Genomic DNA, 18,481 nt, shown 5'->3' with positions numbered 1-18,481 from the left:
CAATTACTTGCTTTGTCTCCAAAACTACGGAAGGAATGGGGAAAACTAGCAGAGTGTCAAAGAAGAAAAAGAAGAAAAGTGCCATTCCTATTGTTCAAAAGGTAGATATAGATGTTGGTGATGACGTACCTATGGTTGATGTGATCATTGATGGTCAAGTGATTTCTAATGTGTACATTGATGGAGGTGCATCGATTAATGTCATGAGTGAGAAGACCATGATAGATGCTGATTTAAAATACTCTAGTACTACCTCTCCTTATCACATCAAATTGGCTGGCAACACTAGGGTTAAGACCTTGGGAGTTGTGAAGAATCTAGAAGTGGATGTATGTGGAATTTTTGTGCTGACTACTTTTCAGGTGATCCCTACCAAGCTAGATGCACATGCCTATCCATTGATTTTGGGAAGGCCTTGGCTACGCAAGGTGAAGGCTATTCAAAAGTGGGATACTGGAGAATTGATTTTGCAGGGAAATGATAAGAAGGTGCGCTACAACATCAGAAGCCGCAAAAAGGAAGTTGTCAAGGAGGAGTCTTCAACATCAGAGAGTTCAAGCTCTGACTTAACCGATGAAGAAGAGATAGGGTGTAGCTCCGAGGAGTCCAACTCAGAGGGTGAGGTGGAAGGAGTGGCCTTTGGTCTTTGTCTTGGTGCTGATCAGGATGAGTCGGGAAGGAACAAGGTGGTGGTGCAAGAAGATCCTGTAGAGACACTTCATGTGGAGGATGTGGAGCACACTAAATGATGCCAACGCAATGAAGAGCTTCTTGGTGATTCTCTATCAGGTAGTGAGAAGCTCCAGTACTTAGATATGCTAGATGATTTTCCATGTCTCTTTGCAACAAGCTATTCACGGGTTCGACCAGTCTCTCTTGTGGAGCACAAGATTGAGTTGAAGCCAGAAAGTAAGCCAGTTGTGCAACGCTTAAGGCGATTGGGGGTGATCCAAGCTGAGGCAATAAAGAAAGAGGTAACACAACTACTTGAGACGGGATTCATCTTTCCTATTGATGATTCAGAATGGATATCTCCTGTAGTTGTCACACCAAAGAAAGGAAATAAGTGGCGAGTTTGTGTGGACTTTCATCCTTTGAATGCATGCACTGAGAGGGATCATTTTCCTTTGCCATTCCAAGATGAAATACTAGACCAAGTAGCAGGGCATGAGATGTATTATGTATGTAATGGGTATTCTAGGTACTTTCAAATTCGTATTCGGGAGGAAGATCAAAAGAAAACATCATTTGTCACACCTTGGGGAGTTTTTGCTTATAGAGTGATGCCTTTTGGGTTGACCAATGCACCACCTACATTTCAAAGGTTCATGAGTCAAGTCCTAGCCTTACTTGGGAAAGTTCATACGGGTGTTTTTGGATGATTTTTGCATTTATTCTCGGCACATAGATCACATGGAGAAGTTAAAGATGGCCTTAGCTAGGATTGATGAAGCAAAAGGGTATCTAAATCCTAGCAAGTGTCATTTGGCTCAAATAAAAGTAGTCTTGTTGGGGGGAAGTAGCAAGCTAAGGGTGTCCACTTTTTGTTCACTCCCCAATCCTTAGGAGGTGGAAAAACAAGCTTTTTAGCACACAAAAATGCAAATCTCACCTACTTCCCTATGGATCTAGTCTTTGAAGTCTTCTGACACAACATCACACTTGCTATTGTGCACACAATCGTATAGTCTGATCGAAAATTCGATGCACACACAAAAAATTTCTTTGTGTCACACGGCATGGTTCCAGGGTGGTCACACGTTTGTCACGAACAGAGAGTGTCATATCAAATTCTAAATTTCTCACTCATTTTATATTAAATGTTATTGAAACTTTGTAAGTGGTCTCTTTGCATTATGTAGAGCTTAACTTGATTTATTGGTAATTTTTTGAATGATTTATCTAATTATAAATAATTATTTATAATAAATAAAGTCATAAAATACATGCATTTTAGTAGCACACCACATTTTTTTAGTATTTTGAATAATTAAGCAAATCCAATTCGGTGGAAGGTTAGTAGGCACATAAGGGTGTGTGGTTGAATCATCAAATCCCAAATCCAACGGTTAGATTTAGGAAGATTGAAGTTTAATTTTTACTTTTACTCCTCAGAGGATCAACAAAGAATATTAAAAATAAATCTAGTAATTCTCAAACATGACCAAACATTTCAAAAATGTCAATATTTTTAGTCCTCTACATGATGAATAAGAGGAAAAAATTTTGGTTAAATTTGAGTAAGGGAAACGTACGATATGGCCTCCAACAGTTAAATCTCCCTTTTGTGGGGGAAAAAGGGCCACCCAAGCCTAATACCAAGACAAGGTAGACTTGGTATTAGGCTTGGTGAGGTAGGCTAGGAGCATCACCGACCCTAGTGGCAAGCCTTTGGAGTCTACATGCTGCCCATGTGGAAGGCTGAGTCATCAAAACCATGCCACGTTGTTAGACCACGTGGTGCCATCTCATCAAGGAGATGTGACATCACTCCTTGCCATGTCACCTTACATTGCCACACGTGCTGCCACATGTGCCACCTCATCATTCCACATCATGAGCCATGTGATCACACAATGCCACCTTGGCATACCTCCTCAACCGAGGACTGGAAGAGACTATATTACCACATCATGACCATGCATGGTGCCACATCAGCCAGATGTATACACATGACGATGTGCGAGGCATACAATACCTCGATCGAGGTATATGACCTGGGTGAGGCATACAATACCTCGATCGAGGTATATGACCGAGGACACCTAGGGATACGTCGATCGAGGTTTATACATGCGTAATGCACTGAATACCTCGATCGAGGTATACGGTCTGATCGAGGTATATGATCTGGGCTCTGGGCATAGCAGACCTCGATCGAGGTATTTGAAGGTACAAAACTTAGCCAATTAGTATCAATCTTAGCACCAAAACTTAGCCAATTAGTTTCAATCTTAGCACCTCTCCACCAATAATAATGAAGAGCAATCTAAGAGCAATCTAGTGGATGAGTTGAGGCTCTCTATAAGACACCACGTTTTGGTTCATTTCACCCATTCTTGCCTCCTCATCACTTTGTCACACCTTCCATCCTACTTTCATTGAGAATGGGTTCTCAAAGCCGTAGAGCTAGTAGACGTGAAAGATGTAGGACCCCCCCCCAAATCTCATTGACGAGGAGCGCAAGCGGAAGGCTCGTGAGTGCAAGAGAGCCTCTAGAGCGCTCGCGCTACCACCACTGATCCACCTCCAGCTCTACCTCTACATCCCACCTCCACCCCCACCTCCACCCCCACCCCCCCCTCCATTGTCCCCCCATCCTCATCCGCTCCCCTACCTCTAGCCTCCGCCCTTCCCCTAGCCACCTACATTTTGGCCTCCACCTCTACCTCTTCCCCCTCCACCCTCCCCCCTCCCCCTCCCCCTCCCCCCGCTCCGCTTGGCGCCTCCCTTCCCCCGTCCACCCTACCATCTCCCATTGATCCCCTTGCCCCACCTTGCAGCAGCAGTGTTGCTTTACGACGTGACTTGCCGAAGTCCACTATCCGTCGTCGTACTAGCAAGATTGTGCAGTCTTTTTTTTGTGACCTCACGCCAGCTTCGCAATCTTCTCTTCTCACGTCCCTGATTGATCACCCTGACTTGGTAGAGTGTAGGAGGCTTGCTGGTCTTGGTGCACGTAGAGATAGGGTTGTATCTAGCGAGGTCCTTAGCAACGTTCGACGTTCCTATGCTTCTATTAAGCATAGGAACTCCAGTGATGCCTTGGCAGCACGTTGTGCTATTGTGGCTGCCATTAGTAGACCTCATATGATAGGCCATGTGCGTACCGCTTCACGTCTTCTTCAAATTGCACCGCGCACATTGCGAGCAGGCATCATTAGGAGGCAGAGTCTAGAGGATAGTGAGACTGATGCTCTTTGGGCTTCGAATGGTCGTGCACCTCGCAGCGATCGATTGTTGGATGATTCCACTAGGTCCTTCATACAACAGTTTTGGGAGGAGCATTGCAGAGCATCCCCGGTGTTCAAGAAGGCATTGCAGAAGAGGGTGTCACGCGGTGTGTACATTGAGCATGGTGCATGTTTTTTGGAGTGTACCCAGACTGAGTTGTACACTCAGTTTGTAGAGGCGCACCCGGAGTTCAAGATTGGGCAGAGGTCATTTGAGCGATGCAGGCCATGGTTTCTGCGATGCTCTCAGGAGCGTGACACATGCTGTTGTCGCTACGATGTGGATTTTGGATTGATGTATGATGTATTCCGTTCCCTTGATGGTCATAGGGGAGTGGTTCCTACTAGCCCTCGCGACTTCATTCATTCCATATTGTGTACACGAGATGGTGATGCTTTATTCCACTCCCTTGATTGTGTGGAAGGCACGTGTACTTTGTGTGGTGACTTTGCTAGAGTGCCACGAGTTGCACTAGATACTTGTGATGTGCAGATGGTTCGTTGGCAGCAGTATGAGTACTGTACCTTCACATTAGATGGTGGTGCACAGTCGAGGAGGTTGCAGCTTGTGGGGAAGGAGACACCACGTGTTGTATTCATTGACAGTTTTCGAGGGAAGCTGTACCGCTACATACGCCACTCGCACACTGCGAAATGGGAGGATCGTCAGTTTCGTGCATGTTTGAGGACATTTCCTACAGGGGTGGTTGTCTCAGTGGTGGACTTTGCAGAGAATTACACCTTTGCACCACAGCATGAGATCCAATCGGAGTATTATTTCTCCGAGCACGTGACATGTGATTGAGTATTGATTTTTTCCCCGCCTCATTATATTGAATTATTTCAATAGTCATATTTTTTTTCAATGCCACATTGCGAGGATTACCAAAGAGCGAGCAAGGAAAAGCGAGCGAGCCCAATTAAGCGAGCGTGATTAAACAACAGGCAAGCGAGCAGCCCTTGATCCACTATATGATTAATCAAATTTCATTAGAGAGAGGAGTCATGTCCCAAAATGATATTGCTTCCCTCCTTCCTTCTCATGCTATCACATTAGACTCATTATGGAGAGAGATTCAATAGTATATAAAATATATGATTCACAAAAACAAAGACTACTAAGTAGAGGGCACATTGTTCGAATCGCACATCTCCTTCCTTCTCATATATTTACATTACAATAAATTTGGCAAACAAACACATAGTGGTACTGAATACGAGATTTGAAAAAGAACTAACATTGCACACAAGTTTTACATTACATATCATGCCCGCCATGCTTATATGATTACATATTCCATACATGCATCATGAATACAAATATCAGGCTACACATATCCTTTCTCCCCATACTTGGTATCTTTCTCCATACACCCATCCAAAGAAAAGGAGTAGCCTACACATCATATTAAATACCTTTCTCTCCTTACTTTCACACTGAAATCCTTATGGAGAGACAACAACATAGGAGCAGGTAGAATATAGCCAAAACGTGCTCATACTCTACATGTACATATCATGCCTTCCATGTTTGCAGAAGTACATCTTCCAAACGTCTGATCCAAAAAATGGAAGGCATGTAGAGCAAAAAGGCACATTACATCTATTGCATCTTCTACTATTCACCTTAAAGGCTGACATATCTTGCCTCTAATGCTTGCAGAAGTATATCCTTACTTCGATTACAAAAACATAGAAGGATCCCTACCTCTATAATCCGCATGTTCAACAAAGAACAATAGAATGTCTTTCACATCATCTAGTCTATGGAAGATGGATTTCTTTTTCCAGCCAGTGCTTGAAACAACTCAATCTTAGTCAACGCTGCTTGATGCATAAACTGATGCACTGTATCACTCAATCCCAGCACTACAATGAACACAAAGTATATGTGTTTGCAAGGCATATAAGGAGTTTTACTTGTCTCCCTTTGAGTGAAATCAAGACATGTACAACGTGGGAATTCTGAAATTGAGACACAGTATGTTAACCCCTTGGAAATTGAACCTGATGTATGAATGTGGAAAAGATGCACCTCATTTGGAATAATAGTGCTCTCTCTTACAACCTCCCCATTCTCTGCAACTGCCTTGCTTATCCTTTCTTTGAATTCTTTATTCAACCTAGTTCTCCATGATACAAGCTTTCCATCACGATGAGATGGGCGCACATGGCTTGGCGTATGGATTTTTTGCATACGAGATGGGAAGCTCATGACACCAATAGCATCATCAGTCTCAAATACAAATCCTGCCCTTACCAGGGTCTCCCTCTCATCCACAGTAATTGACGTCCCACATGCAACCTTCCACACACCTGGAGAGTTTCCAGGAACACCTTGAATGGAATTATCCACCTTCCATGTATGGGTCACAGTACTATTACAAAACCAAACAAATTGTTCTGTCAATCCATTGGAATGTTGCCTTCTTCCCTTAAAGCAAGGCGCTGGCACACCATTGCTTGCACTTCTACCAAGCGCATTGATCATTGCCCCACACCGTCTCCGACGACTTTCTGTCAAGTAACCAAAGCATGTGACAACACTATGTGCTTCAGTTCTCCTAATTGCCCAATTGGCATCATGAATGTTTGCCTCTCTACAAACTACCTGGTTTGTAGGATTTAAAAAATCAAGTTGTCGTCTTTTTCCAATCACTCTCTTTGTAGTGACAGTGATGTATTCAGGGCGATGACTATCAAGTGCATGGACCACAGTTGAACATGTAGAACTCCTCTTTCTTCTCATACTTATCGGTTCTATCATCGGTCTATCCATCTCTGGAGAGTGTAACCCAGCCTCTTCAATCACAGTGTGTGACAAATCAACAAGCCTATTTCTATCTCCTTTACTAGATCCACCACCATCAAGTATTCTTTGTCGTAGAACATCCAAATTTGGACCTGTACCCAAGTGTTTTCCATTCAAAAAGGCATTATAGTGAGCACTCTGAAGGACACTTATTGCAAGATCTGCAGCACAAGCTTCATACAATGTTATGTGTCTTGCATACCCATGTGCTGCTCTCATGCTAGAGTGTTTTGTCTCCGAAAGATTTACTGTAGGAACAAACCCAGAATTTTTCTCTTGCTGCAAAAACATTCCCCCCCATTGGTTGACTCTAACATCCCACCAAGCCAACCATGTGTGGAGTGCTGGCAACTCACCCTCTTTCACATGCAATGGAGACCAATACAAGGTCAATGTTCTCTTGCATTGATCTGCAGAAGCAGCTGTCGTTGCCTCCCTCCATTTCCTACATAGAACCTTATGCTCCACCTGAAATTGTGGCTTAATGCAACTTTTGGTATGCTCAACCATGCTCATCTCCCAGTGAAAACCACAAGTCCTTTCTTTACCCTCCATTACATTTTCAGGCCCACCATTGTAAACTGTGCGGATAGCAAGCCAATTTGCTCCTGCTCCATCTGCCATGAATCCTCGGAATTGAGGTGGTTCAAAACCATTCTTCTCCATCTGACTATTCAAAAGCTTCCAGAATTGCACTTGTGCATTGGTATCTTCCACCTTGAATTCACATATAGCTATTGTTAAGAGTTCCCTTATGTAAGGGTCATACACATGAGCACCCATAGTTGACCATCCTTTTACTCGATGGACGTGGTCAAAATGCACCCATTGTGATCCAAGGCTACCTCCTGGCCGCATTCGATTCACCAAATCAACCCCTGATCCTGGACCAATGGTCGACATTTTGAAAATATGTGGTTGTTGTTCATCTTGCAACTGCCCAGGAAACAAGATACTTTGCACATATGGATATCTGCATCTCTTTTTCAAACCCAGTATTGAATCCATTTCACCATCTCCTCCTCTAGCATCACATCTTGCACTCTGCACTATTCTCTGAAGCCTTCTCCTTTGTGTCATTGGTGTGATTGTATCCAAAACCTCTTCAAATTGTTGGTAATCTAGAGGTTCCATAGCAACCCCCTCCTTTGCAAGCAACATATCCATCACAAGGTCTTGTGTAAGTGAGACCTCAATGTTTTTGCAAGATGAATTTGCATTTAACCTAGCACGCATTGAAACAAGATCATCCACTTGAAATTCCTTTGCACAACTTTTTCCTTTCTCAACAGGATGGTCATGGAACCCAACATGCACAGCACATCTTGTCGTCTTCGCTCTTTCATGAGGAAAGCAATAATATATGATAGCACTGCATTGATAAACACACTCTGGGATTTCTAAACAATGCTTGCAGACAATTGATCCCAAGGTTGGATCAATTGGACCAGGCATAGGTGGCTTCCTAAGCTTTCCCTTCCATTGTGTATCATTCAGAACTCCCATTCGTTCAAGGTAAGGACAATGAATGTTACAGCATCTCAAGTATCCAGAACATCTACTCATCCTTACAATTCTATTGAAAAAGTCTTGTGAACATGTTGAATATTTTGTCCATACATGACCATCGGCATTTTGTTCCATTCCAGACATTGGAGATCCATCATGCAAAGGGGGGAGTTCAAAGACAACATACCCATCATAAGTTTTAGGCAGTTCAACAACCTTCTCAACTCTAACTGCAGAAGTTAATGCAACATGCAAAGAACTATTCAAAGGCATCTTCTCTATAAGTGAAATAACACTATTCACTTCAGCATTTTGAAAGTCACTATGAGAATCTTTCCTTCTTATCACCTCAACTTTGAAGGTTGAATGTTGTTTTCCATTGATCTTGTACCCTTTTTGACCGTCCTCCAAGTCCACCAAGGGAAGCACTATGGCAATGTCATCCACTCCGATTTCTTGATGTAGACTAATCTCCTCATCCGCAAGGTGAAAGTGTTCCTTGAGATCTACTAGGGAGACCTCCAATAAAGGAGTGTCGTAACGAATGGACAATGTTTCTGATTCTCCAAAGCGAATGAACACAGATGCAGGCATGTTTTAGATGCACAAATGAACACTAAAGGATTGGCGCCACCCACTACGAGAACAATTTCATCAATTTGCAAGCGCAAAAGAAGACGGAGCTCTACAATAGCTAGCGGCTCTTGATTTACAAAAGAAGATGTAGCCAGTAGAAGAGTGTGATAAAAAATGACATTGCCAGAGAAGAGGTGGCATCAGAAGAGCAAACGAGAGCACAAGAGATGGAAATAGAAGAAAAGAGGTTGATAGAAGAGGACATGGCAGCGGAAGAGAAGATGTTGATAGAAGGACGAGATGACAAAAGAAGAGAAGATGTGAAAAAATTATGTCTTTGAAAGGTGGCGAGTTAGATGACGCCGTCACAATTATCTTCATAAAGGCTCCATGACATGGTTCATAATATCCATGAAAATGGTAATCATTTCACAAGATGGTAATCTGAATATTAAAGGCTCCATAACTTGCAAACACGAATCTGGTAAGAGGATATGTTTAAGGACAGAATCAATACTTGATACCTTCTGTCAATATGAATAGAATCAAGTATAGTCAAGATTTAGTGAAGATTTAGTAATAAATCCTTCCTTGACTCAATAGCTAAATCTGAAAGCGGGCGACTGAAGGTTGGGCGCAGAAGGCGAAACAATCTGAGGGAAGAACAACGAATGAAAGCAAACAAGGCGTGGACAGCAGAATGAGAATATCCGTCAAGGTGAATTCAAAATTCCTGACAACAACTGAGAGGGCGTTCCCTATTTCACCACATGTTCCCACGCCATCCTCCGCAAAATTGGCCTCTGAATTCGGAGCTCCAAAGCACTCCACTAAAGTCGGGAAAATTGGTGATGTTAAGCTTGATTTTCGTTGTTCCCCAAATTTCAAAACGGTTGCCTAGAAACCGGTTGCCTGGAAACCGGTTGTTCGTGCTCTCAAAACTTCAACAGTTCGTTTCCATCAATGTATCCTGCTTTTCTGAAGGTTGCAGTACGAAGCTGCCTTCACTACTGCTTCGTCTATACAACTTGCCCTCCAACACTTCCCTCAACTTTCGTCAATCTCCTTTTGAAGAGCAGTAAATCCCACAGCTATTCCTACTCCAGTTCAACGATAAGCTACTCGTGTAGGCAATCATCAAAGGTTTGTAGATGCGGCAAGCGTTCTTCAGACTCGCGAACATGCACAATACATATTTCAAAAAGCTTCGGAGTGACAACGTAGTGGAGGGACAAGGCGATGTACCAAAACACGCACACGTAGACTGATGAGAAAATCCGGTTACGTAAGAAGGAGAGCGTACGTATCCTTGTTGTATCCTCTGCCTTTACGATTTTGCCTTTACGCCCGCATTCCTTGTTGTATCCTCTGCCTATGCTTTCAGCATGATCTGATAATACCTCTGCGGACTTGAGTCTTATTGTAGCCGCAATAAGAATAAGTTACAGTTCCAATATTGTAGCCGCAACTTTCTATCGCTAGAGTCCATCGAACGTCTTTTCGTTGGCAAGAGGATGGCGCAAATTTTGCCCACCTCGCTCTTTTTCTGTTTCCCTTACATATTGTCATGTTCGATGTTTTCCTTACGTTGAACAGATTGGCGGAAGATGCGGTGTTGAATAAACTATTTTGATTGTGGTGGAACAGGAAGTGAACGTAATCTTTTCAGATGACGAGTCTTTCAGATTTGGGAGTTTCCGCATGACGGCCACTTCGTCATCAGACGCATGACGGCCACTTCGTCTCTTTCTCTCACTGATCAGTCGTTCCAATTGATCTACAATGCTCGTCCACCTCTGTGAAGTTACAAGTTTGAAGTTACTAATCACTTCTGTGAATTTTGATTGAACATAATCACACCTCCTTCACTCTGCCGCCAACTCTGCGCTTTCGCTTTCGTTCTGTCAAGATTTGAGTGGTTAAGAACACGGGCAAGATTTGATCGCCAGCTCACTGATCACATTGACGTGCAAAGCCGAATGCTAGAACGAGGCATGCAGCCGAGTAGCCACATTGCTCTAAGGTCGTGAAGTTGAAGAAAGGAAGGCGAGATGTCGAGTTGCAAGCTTCACTTTCAGAAAAGCAGAAGTGATCGGGTAGAAGGAACAATTCACATGCTATGTACAAAAGATCAATTCTGCTTGACTCTTGTAAACTGCGAAGATCTTTTCCGGTGAATGATAGGCAAACTACAACCGCTTTAATGGAAGAAAGACGCTCTGGAAGGAACAGAGCGTTCTAGCAATGTGATCAATGAGCTGGCGACGGCGTTCTTAACGTTTCTGTGGCTTGATTACCCTGTCGCTCACAGATTGCGATTGCGCTCTTCACAGCCCTCGCAGGCCTCTTCATTATCGTCTTCCCCCAAACGTACTTCCATCACTCACGCTGAGAGAAGAACCATCGCTCTCTTCTCGCCATCGCTCCCTCCTTCTCTTCTCCCATCGCTCGCCTTCGCTCCTTCTACCTTCTGCCTTCTGCCTTCTGCCTACGCTCCTTCTACCTTCGCTCCTTCTACCTTCTGCCTTCTGCCTACGCTCCTTCTGCCTTCTGCCTTCTGCTATAGACCATCCTTCTGCCTTCCCCATCGCTCGCTCCTTCGCCATCGCTTCTCTTCCACCTCCACTTCCACGAGCTCGCCTCCTCTTCCACGACCTGCACTCCCTCTTCCACGACGCGCCTCTCCCTCCTCATCGCCTCTTCCTCCTCTTCCACGACTCTCACTCCCTCTTCGCTTCCTCGGCCCTCCTCAAGCTTTCTTTGGCCCCCTCTCTTCTCCTTCCACGCTCCACCTTCTCCTTCCACGCTCCAACCTTCCTCCCAGTGTGGTAGTTGGAGTAGCCGCCTTCTCCTTCCACGCTCCACCTTCCTTCCAACGTCGCCTCCACCTTCCACGCTCAACTCACCTCCTCACGAAAGGTCTCGTGCACTCCCATCTTCTCCATCTCCTCCGCCAAGGTACATGCTCCCTCTCCCACGCTTTTGTTTCCAAGCTTCGTATGAAAAATTAGCCAAGCTACACTCCTTTTTTTAATCTACTTTCCATGAGAAAGGGCAGCGCGTTGACGCGCTGCCCTTTCTCATGGAAAGTAGATCAAAATGGCCCAATGATTTTGATCTACTTTCCATGAGAAAGGGCAGCGCGTCAAGCGCTGCCCTTTCTCATGGAAAGTAGATCAAAATCATGTCAGAGGAGCTATACTAAAAAGCATTGGGGGTATACTAAAAACTTAAAAAACTTTCATCAATTTTTGTCTATACACCTCAAATTGATTTCGAAATTGTGAATCCTTCTTCTCCTCACATCCTCATCCTCCAATTTTTTAATCTTCCAAGACCTCTCTAGTGAGTCCTTAAGCATTTGGAAGAGCCATGACGTTAGAAGCATTTGACGCGCTGTCCATTTCAATGGAAAAGGACATCTAAAATCCTCCATTGTATCTTTCATGTACCACCTTCATATTTGAGTAAAGAAGGAAATTTTGATGCTTGTGATACCAAAATGGACAGCGCGTCAACGCGCTGTCTATTTCGGTATCCCAAGCATCAAAATTGGCCTCTTTTATGCTTCATAATAGAATTTCAGTGGGGTGGCATTTAGATGTTTTTTGCTTCAAAATGGACAGCGTGTCAACGCGCTGTCTATTTCGGTATCCCAAGCATCAAAATTGGCCTCTTTTATGCTTCATAATAGAATTTCAGTGGGGTGGCATTTAGATGTTTTTTGCTTCAAAATGGACAGCGTGTCAACGCGCTGTCTATTTCGGTATCCCAAGCATCAAAATTGGCCTCTTTTATGCTTCATAATAGAATTTCAGTGGGGTGGCATTTAGATGTCTTTTGCTTCAAAATGGACAGCGCGTCAACGCGCTGTCTTTTTTGGTAGAAAGATCTTTACAATTTAGGACACTGACATGCTCTCACACTTGCAACAGTCTTCCTACAATAAGATTGGTTATTGGGATCAAGAATGCTGCCACACTCGACCTGCATGGTGACTTGAAAATAAAAATAGCTTCCAGATCCCTGAGTTACTATGTCAAGCCATCTTGTGTCAAGTCTTGCTCAATAGTGGCCTTGTATTGGGGTAGCATTTTATATGCCCTTTTCACCAAAATGGACAACGTGTTGACGCGCTGTCCATTTTGGTAGAAATAGCACTAAAATGCACACTACTAATGTGTGCTTTCACAGTTGCATTCAACCTATACATTTTAAGATTTTTATTAATATGAATGCTCATTGGATATAAGATCTCAAAGAGGAAGAGTGAAGTAGATATGAGGTCGTAATAAATGTCATCTATGTAGCTTTCAATTCTGCAAGTTATTTTGACCACAAGGATGATTATGCCAACACATTGTATGCTTTTGCTTTTAATCTGCATTCTTGAATTATGCCTCAAGTTAAAGGAGGAACTCCTTGATTGAGGAAAGTCCTCTATGGAAGGGGGTGAGAGTTTGTGGAATATTGGGAGAAATCCCCCAAAAGATCTCCACATGTACATGTATTACACAATACATGTATATAAATAGACATGCTTAAGTATTCATATACATGTTTGTGTGTTATACATTTATTGTATATTTATTTGTGTCCATATGTCATGTATGAAAATGTCAAGATGTATATATGGAAGTCTGTTGTACATAAATGTAAACATATGCATGGAAGATGTAGTCTCTTCCATTAGCAAATGAGTGCTATATGGGGTTGAGAGTTTGAGAGGTTATGTATATATATGCAGATATAAATTCATACATAGATAAGTTTATACATGCATACGTAAAACTATTTACATGTGTTTTTTTATTTGTACATAGAAAAGGATATGCATACATATGCATAAATATGTGAAAACAGATGTGTTTAAAGATAAATAAAGACATGTGTATAAAGATAAATAAATATGTTTAGATATTTCTTTATACGCATCTATGTATAGGAGTTTGAATGTTAGCTCTATGTATCAATAATAGTATATTACTTTGACTGTTAGCTCTATGTATCTAAAATAGTATAGGAGTTTGACTGTTGGCTCTAAGATAAACTAGACCCTAAATGCATGTGTTCAAAATGATAGTGTAAACATGTATCTGGTTAGTGTTTAAAAAATTTAACAGTTGTGCTCACATTGAACTCTTGATCTTCATAGAATGTTTTGGAGAAGAATAACATGTGCCGTGAACAAGAGATTTTTTCTATAGTTTGCTATACTATATTTGCTCTTGGATTAGATTTTCATTGTCTTGCAATCTCATTTCATATGTGACCAGTGTATGAAAAGGTGTTATTTTTGTATTTCATTTCAGGATGACAGGAAGGAAAGGTAAAAAGCCTCAAGAGGCTCTGCCTCCAAAGTTAGCAAGAGGAAAAAAAATAGATCCCCCTGCCCAATCATCAGTAGGTGGGACAGAAGAACCAGGGAGTGCAGCAGGTTCTGAGCCTGATACATCCTCTGCACCAAAAGATGAAGGACCAAGATTGGAGGAGGTTGAATTGGATGACACTGAAGTGCAAGTGGAAGGAGGAGGTGATGTGATTGGAAAATGCAGGATGCTTGATTCAGATCATTGTCCTCGCATTCCATTATGTAGATTGATCCCCTATGCACGAGTACGAGGACTGCGTGATGATGTGTCTTCATTAAAAAGTGCATTCCAAGTGGAGGGCTACCTTCCAGAGAAAGGATCTTTCATAGTGTCCGTTTGCAAAAGTGATGGAGAGGAGGTAGTAGTGACAGATGATATGATGGAGAGGTGGTCTCCCACTTGGAGAGATGTTGATGAAGAGTTTGAGAATGACTTGCTATCAAGTCATGAATTTAAATTTATGTCAAGCAGGATGTTTTTTGTTTGGGAGGGAAATCATAGGACTACTGCTTGGATGAGTGTTATAAAGGATATCTTTCCTACAAACAAAAAACGACACATAAGAGTGGTTTGCACAATAATTGATCCTAGAAAAATAAGTGAGATTGCTCTATTGGCTGGCCTACAGCGCATGAATTTGTAAGTACTTTGATACCTTTTTTTCTTCCATTATTTTGTCTTGTATAATTCTTTATCTTCATTATTTTTATTTTGTACAAACGAACTAATCTTTTGATGTATCTTGTAGTATGAATGAGCATGCCATCGTCAAACCTAGCCTCCGAGACACACTTATAAATGCACACAACATTTGTGAGTGTGATCCTACGATATTTATGAAATCATTGTCTCCTAATGAAGTGAAATCCATAGAGAACTGGAGGGCTCATGAGAGTAAAGGAAAAAGACCCTGGTTTCCATTGACAAGAGGCTATCTTGCAAGATTGGTCTTTCAGGTTTAATGCTACACTTCTCTTGGTGCTTATTCTCTTTCATTCCTTTTCTTTCTATAAAAGGAAATCTTTTGTGTAGGTTGAGTACAATACAGAGCTTAAAAAAGCAATTGATAAGATATCCACAAAGATGCCTATAGACCAAAGAACAGAAGTTGAAGGAAAGCAACGTGTCCTGATTCAAAAGAGAATTGCTGACAGGATGGGAAAGGTGAGAGTTTAATTCTTCTTGTTGTTACATTTTTTAATCATTTTATGCATCTAACATGCAATGCTTGGATAGGTTTTGAATTGCATAGATCCAGGCTTGGGTGAGGCCTGGTTGGAAAAGTTATTTGCCTTGCGATTTGATGGTCTGGACTCTTGTGTAACTTTGGAGAAGCTGCAACTCATAGCAAAGTCTGATTTGAGATTGGAGAAAAAAATCATTTTTCTTTCCTTGTTGGAGGCTACCAAACCAATGAGGGATATGTATTTCATGCCTGTGGGGGATGTGGAGTATAGAGGGTGAGTTGTTCCTTTCATAAATAAACTTATTTTGCAGTGTTTGTATGTATTATAGAAGTGCCATAAGTCTTAATTGTGTGAATACTTTGTTTTTCACTTGTGTAGATGGATTAATAGAGAGATATTTCTTGAGAAAGTAGAGACCCAGGCTTTGAAAGTTCTTGATGACTTGAGGGTTGTAACAACGATGGGCGTTCCTTTAGAGACACCAAAAGATTACACAATGCAACAGTACATGGAGGACATAAAATTAGAAGGAAGAAAGCATTTGTTCTTAGCTCTACGATCAAAGGATTCAAAGATTGAGAGTAAGGGAGGAAAGAAAGCAGATGGTCTCTCTGAGTTGGACATGGCCGCTCACAGGGTTGTCTACAGGTTGGTCCCTTTTAGTTTTAATGATGGTGCTTTTCTATTTGTTTTGTGAAGCTTATAACAACATTGAACTTGACAATCATTTTTATTTGTCTCAATTTTTTTGTGAACCTTTCTTTATATAGGAGGTCCAAATAATTAGTGATTGTTGATTTGTAGGTATCTTGCTCATTTGGCAAGAGAAAGAAAGATCTTAGAGATTCCAAATTTGTGCAAGAGTTGGGTGGAAATTGGTCATGCTGCTTGTATGTATCCTCCTGGCATGCACAATCACTCTCAATGGGAACTTGCAAATTGTCCTTGGTGGATAGACTTCCCCAAGGGACAAGTCTTGGTGCGTGAGAGAGACTTTCACAAGAAATATGCCTCATCTAAGGACATTGAAGAAAGTAAGGATAAAATGGGCGGAAGCTCTAGAAAAACAAAAACACAAGCACAAAAACAAGAACAAGCTCAAAAGAAAGGTAAGAAATATACATACATGTTGAGCTTCTAATGTTGTTTGTGATGAGGGTTTGGAATAGTATACTAATGTTATTCTTTCCTATCCATTTAGATGAGGAGCCATCTAGTCCACCAAGGCAAGATAAGGATCAAATGGAGCATGCAAGTAAGGTTCTAGTTTATTTTTGTTCTTGCTATCGGTGTTTCAAAATTTCCTTTGGTTGTGTTTGATATAAATTTTCCATGTAGGTTCACAATCTATCACAAAGTTAGTACAACATTATGTATTTCATAAGGCACAGTCACCGGATAGTCTATCGACTCGAGGTATCACTCCATTATATGCTTGTATGGTGGGTGATTACATAACCATGGGCATGGACTTTTCACAGTCCAAGAAAAATGAAAAGTATACTATTTTGCATGAGTTTTTCATGAATGTAGTTAGCCCTGATCGAGACTACATGCGGGTGGGTAAGAAGATTAAGTGGGCTGCGGATTTTATATTGGTTGACTTTCCCACTGGTTGATGAGAGAGAACCCATCCCAGTTTGGAACCTCTTATTAGAGGACCATGTGCGTTATGGGCTTGCTGTTGCAGCAGCTTCATTATCAGATAGTGGTTGGCTGGCAGTTATATGTCCTATGGCAGGTAAGGTTTAAAATCTAGCACTATTGTTGTTATATGTCCTCTATTCTCATTTTTCTTGTATGAGATAGTGTCATTTGATTGTAGGACACTGTATTTCGTGGATGGAGCGCTTTGCATTTGTTCAAGGCTTGGAAGTTGTCAGACCTGTAGTCATTCATGATAAGCTTCCACATGGATACTGTAAATACCATGGTATAACTCTTAAGGTATGCTACAATTCCATGCATGGTGTGTTGTAATGCTACATTCATGAAATTTTTAATGTGTTTCTTTATGTGGGATTGATAGATGCCATGTTACATGTAGTATGCATGCTGGGTTTTGATGGTAAAATCATATATTTCATTTGTGTTCCATATGTGTGGTCACATGTAGTCTTTCATGCTATGATACTTGTTGGCTAAGGTCATTCTTTGGTATGTGGTTCTCTATGCATGATTCACAGATGCAATCATCTATGTTGGCTCTAGTACGTAGAGCTAAGAAGACTCCATCAATTTATTTGGAAGAGAGTGTTCCACTATTTCAAAACCTTTCCATTGATCCGCTATCTGATTTATGGACTCACTATGTGCCTCTCAGTGAGAGGACAATAGTGCCTATGTCTTCTCAGATGGCTCGAGGTGGACTTGAGCGATGTTGCTACTTTGTTGGGTGCCTTTTGTCTCTCTTATGTGTTCCAGGAGGATTGGTTTTAGAGATGGGTTGTGGCACAGCTCCTCTCATGCGTGCTTGTCAGGCTACTGGTAGACCTTGTTTTTCTTTTGATTCAGATAGCAGTATTATGGCTACCATTGTTGAGCCACTTGTAGCAGACCATTTCGGGAAACGGGTGAGGTCAGAGCATGATGGCGATGGGGATGAAGATAGAGTGGATCCCATCACAAATCCATATGATGATTAGTATGGTACTGAACTTAGATCTTTCTTTGATGACATTTGGATATTTTTGGATTGTTGTTATTGTGTCTTTAACGTTTTGACTTACTATGATTTCAAATGTATGTTTGATTGTAGTTTGTTACCATGCTATGCAGAAGAAATGGCAAGATTCATGTCAACTGAAAGAAGATATGATGAGAGGCATTCAGATAGGCCACGAGCTCGCATTTACTTTGTTGATGATGAGTGTCAAGAGGAGTAGAATATGGTTTAAAAGACCATTTTGATGAGAGCTTGGTGATACTTGTGAGAAGAAGTCCCATTTTGAATATGGTAATATTGCTCTTTGGGGTGAGCTAACAGTAATGTGGTAATATTTCTCTATGTATTATGCAATCCTATGCTTTCAAATGATACTTGGGTTCTCCCACATATGGGTGAAGTGGTAT

General features: G+C 41.8%; 1 protein-coding gene and 1 long non-coding RNA gene across 2 annotated transcripts; both read left to right on the top strand.

The window, feature by feature from the left end:
• The first annotated feature begins 16,462 nt into the window (after positions 1 to 16,462).
• Positions 16,463 to 16,807, top strand: LOC147889779 (uncharacterized). The gene is made up of 3 exons (XR_015542890.1): positions 16,463 to 16,518; positions 16,611 to 16,664; positions 16,748 to 16,807. It is a non-coding gene; the product is annotated as an uncharacterized LOC147889779 (long non-coding RNA).
• A 444-nt stretch (positions 16,808 to 17,251) lies between these two features.
• Positions 17,252 to 18,054, top strand: LOC147889778 (uncharacterized). The gene is made up of 3 exons (XM_087391311.1): positions 17,252 to 17,356; positions 17,596 to 17,773; positions 17,924 to 18,054. Exons 1-3 carry the CDS (start codon positions 17,252 to 17,254, stop codon positions 18,052 to 18,054), a joined length of 414 nt encoding a protein of 137 aa, XP_087247437.1.
• Positions 18,055 to 18,481: the final 427 nt, after the last annotated feature.

Source organism: Dipteris shenzhenensis, chromosome 20 (genome assembly GCF_047967505.1).
Source record: "Dipteris shenzhenensis isolate YYH24624 ecotype China chromosome 20, Dip_SZ_1.0, whole genome shotgun sequence".
NCBI classification, from domain to species: Eukaryota; Viridiplantae; Streptophyta; class Polypodiopsida; order Gleicheniales; family Dipteridaceae; genus Dipteris; species Dipteris shenzhenensis.
Note: the sequence above shows the minus strand (reverse complement) of the source record. Positions and strands in the feature narration are given on the sequence as shown.

Excerpts from the sequence above, each read along its gene's own strand:
- LOC147889778 (XM_087391311.1), top strand. The coding sequence starts at position 17,252 with ATGGAGCGCTTTGCATTTGTTCAAGGCTTGGAAGTTGTCAGACCTGTA. Across the intron at positions 17,357-17,595 it reads ACCATGGTATAACTCTTAAG|ATGCAATCATCTATGTTGGC; the intron begins GTATGCTACAAT and ends CATGATTCACAG. Across the intron at positions 17,774-17,923 it reads GTCTTCTCAGATGGCTCGAG|ATAGCAGTATTATGGCTACC; the intron begins GTGGACTTGAGC and ends CTTTTGATTCAG.